Here is a 5010-nt window from a genome sequence, read left to right on the forward strand (position 1 = left end):
TGTATATAAGGTAAGCTTTGGCATCCGTGAAATACACAACGACATCAAGCATTCCTTCATGGAAGTGAAGTAGGGAATGAAGTAAAAATGATCCAACTCCACATGATTTTCCAGTCCCTGGAATACCAATGATAATGTGTGTTGGTGGTGTGCTCTCTGTCTTTTCCACCCACCATGCATTTAATTTTCGTTGTATTATATACCACACACGCATCATTTCACGACGGACGTAAATATGACCTCCATTTCCCCCATATAAACTAATGAGAGAACATTGAAATCCGCATGATGGGTTACATATCTTTGATGTAAGGACAAAGATCTCCAGGCCAGTGGGTCTCTCCTCAAGTTCCGCATCAACTTCACAATGTTCAGGAGTTATATCCACTTCTTCTTCCGTCCATATGTGTTGTGGTCTTCCAAAGAATACCTTCATACCGAGTGGCTCTTGATTATAACCTGACATCACATAACTCCACTTCGCATAATACAGAGACTCATATAACTCCTCTTCACGAGATTTCCTTTTTCCAGTTACCGATGGATTCTGCATCTGTCGTCCACCTTGTTCCTGCACTTCACCTTGTGCACGATTAAACCGTTCGTTAAACACATTCTGAGTATTTCCCATATTACCGTTGTTTTGAATCATTCCTATCTCAAAATAATAACTTTAAATAGGTAATATTGTGTTACTTTCTGAACATATGTGTGTGTGTGTGTGTGTGTGTGTGTGTGTGTGTGTGTTAAATCAAATAGTAAAATGAAGGGAATGATGTGTACACACTATCAAGCAACACATATATACAGTTCATGAATATCATAAACTAACAGAACAAATTATAACCTCTCCTTACAGTTAAACCCCTTAACAACCCCTTGCATATATTGAATAGTGATGTTCAATCAATTAAATATTCTGTATGAAAGCATGAGTAATAAGATTTTTAGATATGAGAGATAACAAACACGAAATCCTAAGTGAAGAATACTACTATTTCATATAATATAATATGTATGCATATAGTATAATATGTCATACTTTTTGAAATAATAAACAATAGTATTAATAATGAGATAAACAGAATTTACAATAATAGATTATACATTGCACACGTAATAATGAGGACAACGTATGTCACAAAGGTTCTTAATTATAACATCGAAAGAACATTAACTCAAAGCATCAGCAAACATGCACATACAAACTGTTATTCATTATAACATCTTGGCTCCATCTCACAGCATAGACGACAATGTTTGAGTGTAAACCGTAACATACAAAACCCAACACAAATATCTTCTGTACTGTTAAATATTGGGATGGTATCTCATCTCATTATTAAACACTTTCAACATTATCTTGTTGTCTCCTTGTTTGGGAACTCTCATCTTTGACACTAAGGAATATGTGAAGATACTAAGATCATTTATTTTTTTATTTCCTAGTTGCATTTGCAATTGTTCACATATTCTTTCAGTACACGCAAAAAAATTGAAAGTTTAAGGAAAATTGAATTATGAGAATAAGGAAACAAAGGATAAATTTTCTGTGAACAATAAAATATTATATAATATCTTAAATCTTCTGCAGTGATTCACCACATGTGGAAAATATATGCAATAGTTACATAACACTGACAACACTGAATAAAGGAATATATTCAATATACTCAATATAGTCAATATATTTAATGCAAATATTACATGGAATATAAGAAGTGTAAGGAATCAAAGGAATATAAAAAATAAAATGTAATGGAGAATGATGGAAACTTAAGATACATCTATGTGAGCATAGCGTTGTGTGAGTAGAAATCATGTGCATATTTTATCTTAATCTTTCCCTATATTGTACTCACTCACTCGTAAAACTTAATCATGGAAATAAAGTTTAGGGAATAGTAAAGTTGTTCTTCCACTCGCATCAAGACACAAATACCTGCTTTCTGTCATTGGAAATCATGTGTCTTTATTAAATTGTAGTATCCAATAATGAAAAAGAAGTACTCTATTACTATATCACTCATCATTTCCTACATCCCTAAATATATCGCATATTGTAACTATACATATTCTTTTTCTTTTTCATATACCAAACAACAATCATATATTATTTACTTCCTTTCTTTAACCTGATGTCGTAATGTTCCTTTTGGAAGATACAAATAAATAATTGAACAAATATTAACACAAGAGTAATGATAGAAGAAAAGAATTACCTTAAGGAAACTACATGGAACTTCCATTATATAAGATACTACACTTCATATAAGGGGTAAAAACGTAACAGTGGTTGTATCTCTTATTTTGTCCTCAGTGTATCGGCAATCCTTCAGTAGACACTGCTTTGCAACTGATTTCTTTTATGGATTAAGTTAGTCAGCAGTGTTGAGACAGGTTCCCCCGCATGAGGAGTGAAGGGACAAAACAATATTCCTACCTTCTAACCTATTGAACAAGAATGTCTCAAACAATATCATTTGTCCCTATTTATTTCTGCAGATGCAAATGCTATTGATGGGTGAGATACATCTAAACAGCAACGGATATAACTATACTCATACAGTGTTTCTTTGATTTCTTCTCGTCACCACAGTTCTGTTGGGTTACAAATATATACACAGCACTCCACTTTGTGGCTATAAGTCTCTTTAATATTTGAATGAAATCCTGCTTATCGCTACTGCAATATTTCACACTCTGTGAGGGACACTGATATTTGCTTCTTTCGTCCATTTCATATTTTGATAGTTATGTAAATATCTTATGTGCAATCCATCTCCTTTCCAAAATAAATAAAAAGAAAGATAAAAGCATAAGCAATTATCGACATAAAAACTGGAATGAGTCTCTCGGTTACACGTCGCACGCTTCTAACATATAGACATGCTGCATGTAACCTATTTTTGTTGTTTCATGCATGTGTCAGTATGATAAAATGAAAATAGTCTCATGTTTCTCCTTGTGCTTTTGTATTGCATAAACTACTGGACTCGTCATCTCTTCCACCTATTCATCACACAGGAGTTATTCACTTGCTTTACATGTAGCATACAGTAAAAATACAAAATATCAAATTATTAAATTAATACTTCACTATAAGCAATAAAGCTTACTTGATTTTGTTTATTTCATTTATATCTGAGTTGAATTACATATGTTAATGAAATTATTCCACTACTCAAAGATACAAGCACTTTATTGATATATATATATATATATAGAGAGAGAGAGAGAATGGTTTTGAGACACACCACATATCAGTTCTTCAACATTACATATGTGTAAATCCATATTTACAAAAGGTACAGCTTTTGAATATCTGCATAATTATTTGAAGTATTATTATCTAATGAAATGAACAGTAGATGTCACTGAAATGCAAATAGTAATAATTCTCTGAAAGGCATAAATACTGTTTCATACAATACTCTAAAGTACTGCAGCGCTGTGCCATGAATACTTCCACAGAAGATACAACAACTAATGTGCGATAGTTAGTCATAATGATGCCTTCCATGTGATGAACTCTGCAATACAAATCATACGTTGAACAGAAACTAAAACATTAAATACTAAATATAAATGCATGGGGGAGTGATGTAAACTATAAGAGGGGTTATGTACGTCAAGGAAGTTTCATTAGAATACAATAATAGTTTTGAATTTTATTAGACAACTTAAAGCTTAACCACATGTGTGGAAACAACAATCACTTCACTATAGCATTTGTAGATTAGTGATTGTTACTGAAATAAATGAAAAAAAACAAATGAAGTAAATACGGCAAGCACTGCATCCCATATTCTGTATTCATCACTGTGTGCTGACGCGTTTGAGTAGCTTTGCCCATTGACAGAAAAAAAAATAATAAATAAATGAAATCTCTTCTTGCATCTTGCACAAGTGTATTTCAACAGAACAAAGACGTAAAAGAAATTTTATGCTTAATATATTTACTCATTTATTTGAAGGAAAGGTACAATGGCCAAAAAACTATAAAGGTGCATGTGAGTTATACTTCATTGTCAGATAAAGTTAACTTCACAACCCTCCTGAAACACAAAAGGAAAATTAAAAGAATTACAATGAAGAAACAGAAGGAATACAATATGTTTTTTCCAACCTCTAACATGTTATATGTAAAAGTGACGAAATGGTCTTCACAATAGGATGCTACTCATGACCTCATTTCCGTGTGAATGCTGGTGCATCTCGATATTTTCTCTCTTCATGATACGCTATTATAAGCTCTTTCTGTATCTTTTTATCAAATGTTATTTGATACTGGTCAATACCATCCCAAAATACTTGTGTTTCCTCAGTTTGTTGCTCAGCATCAGCGGTGTTGTTGTTCACACATCGTTGCCGCGTCTTAATCACACCACCATAAATAGCATTAACATATATCATCTCCCATGCCATGTTACGAGAAAAGGTATCCCAATCGGAAAAATACCTTGCAATGTTTGTCATAAATTCCTGTAACTCTGAAACACTTGCTTCTTTCCTGTAATTATCTGTTATTTGAATAAGCACAATAGTCTTTGAGGCAACTCCCAGTTGTGGAAAACCATCCCGCATATCCGCAACCCTTCTAGAGCAATCTTCCACAAAGAAAAAGCCATCCACAAAAAGCTTACTCTCCTCCAATGACCTGTAGAGCACCTTGTATTTACAGTTTCCAATTGCATTCTGTCCAGTTTTTGGTAAGAACTTTTGTTCAAAAATTTGAAACTGTTGTGGGGTCAAATCTTTCAGGATGCTACGCTTGTCTTCCGTCTCTCCGAGTCTTCGGAGGTAGTTCAAATGTTTTGTGACCACACAAAAGACTCTAGGAAAGAGAAGTGAAACCAAAGCCCTTGTTTTAAGCGAGTAGGCTCCGACCTTACCGTATCTCATCATGAATTCATGGGATGACATACTTTCCGCAACATCTGCAAACAGCGTACAGAGTATCATATTCCCAATGGCAACTGATAGAGGTCTACAATGGTATGATTCGAA

At 33.6% G+C, this 5010-nt stretch overlaps 2 protein-coding genes across 2 annotated transcripts; both read right to left on the minus strand.

Annotated features, from left to right (window-relative positions):
* Positions 1-2: 2 nt before the first annotated feature.
* On the minus strand, positions 3-652 carry TbgDal_VII2070 (retrotransposon hot spot (RHS) protein, putative,(fragment); the record flags this gene model as incomplete). Its single annotated transcript, XM_011776220.1, has 1 exon — positions 3-652. A coding segment is annotated over one exon (650 nt), but the record flags the coding sequence as incomplete, so codon positions are not given.
* Positions 653-4191: 3539 nt separating this feature from the next.
* TbgDal_VII2080 (retrotransposon hot spot (RHS) protein, putative,(fragment)) lies at positions 4192-4965 on the minus strand (the record flags this gene model as incomplete). The annotated part of the gene is made up of 1 exon (XM_011776221.1): positions 4192-4965. One exon carries the CDS (start codon positions 4963-4965, stop codon positions 4192-4194), a length of 774 nt encoding a protein of 257 aa, XP_011774523.1.
* Positions 4966-5010: the final 45 nt, after the last annotated feature.

Source organism: Trypanosoma brucei, chromosome 7 (genome assembly GCF_000210295.1).
Source record: "Trypanosoma brucei gambiense DAL972 chromosome 7, complete sequence".
Classification (NCBI taxonomy): domain Eukaryota; phylum Euglenozoa; class Kinetoplastea; order Trypanosomatida; family Trypanosomatidae; genus Trypanosoma; species Trypanosoma brucei.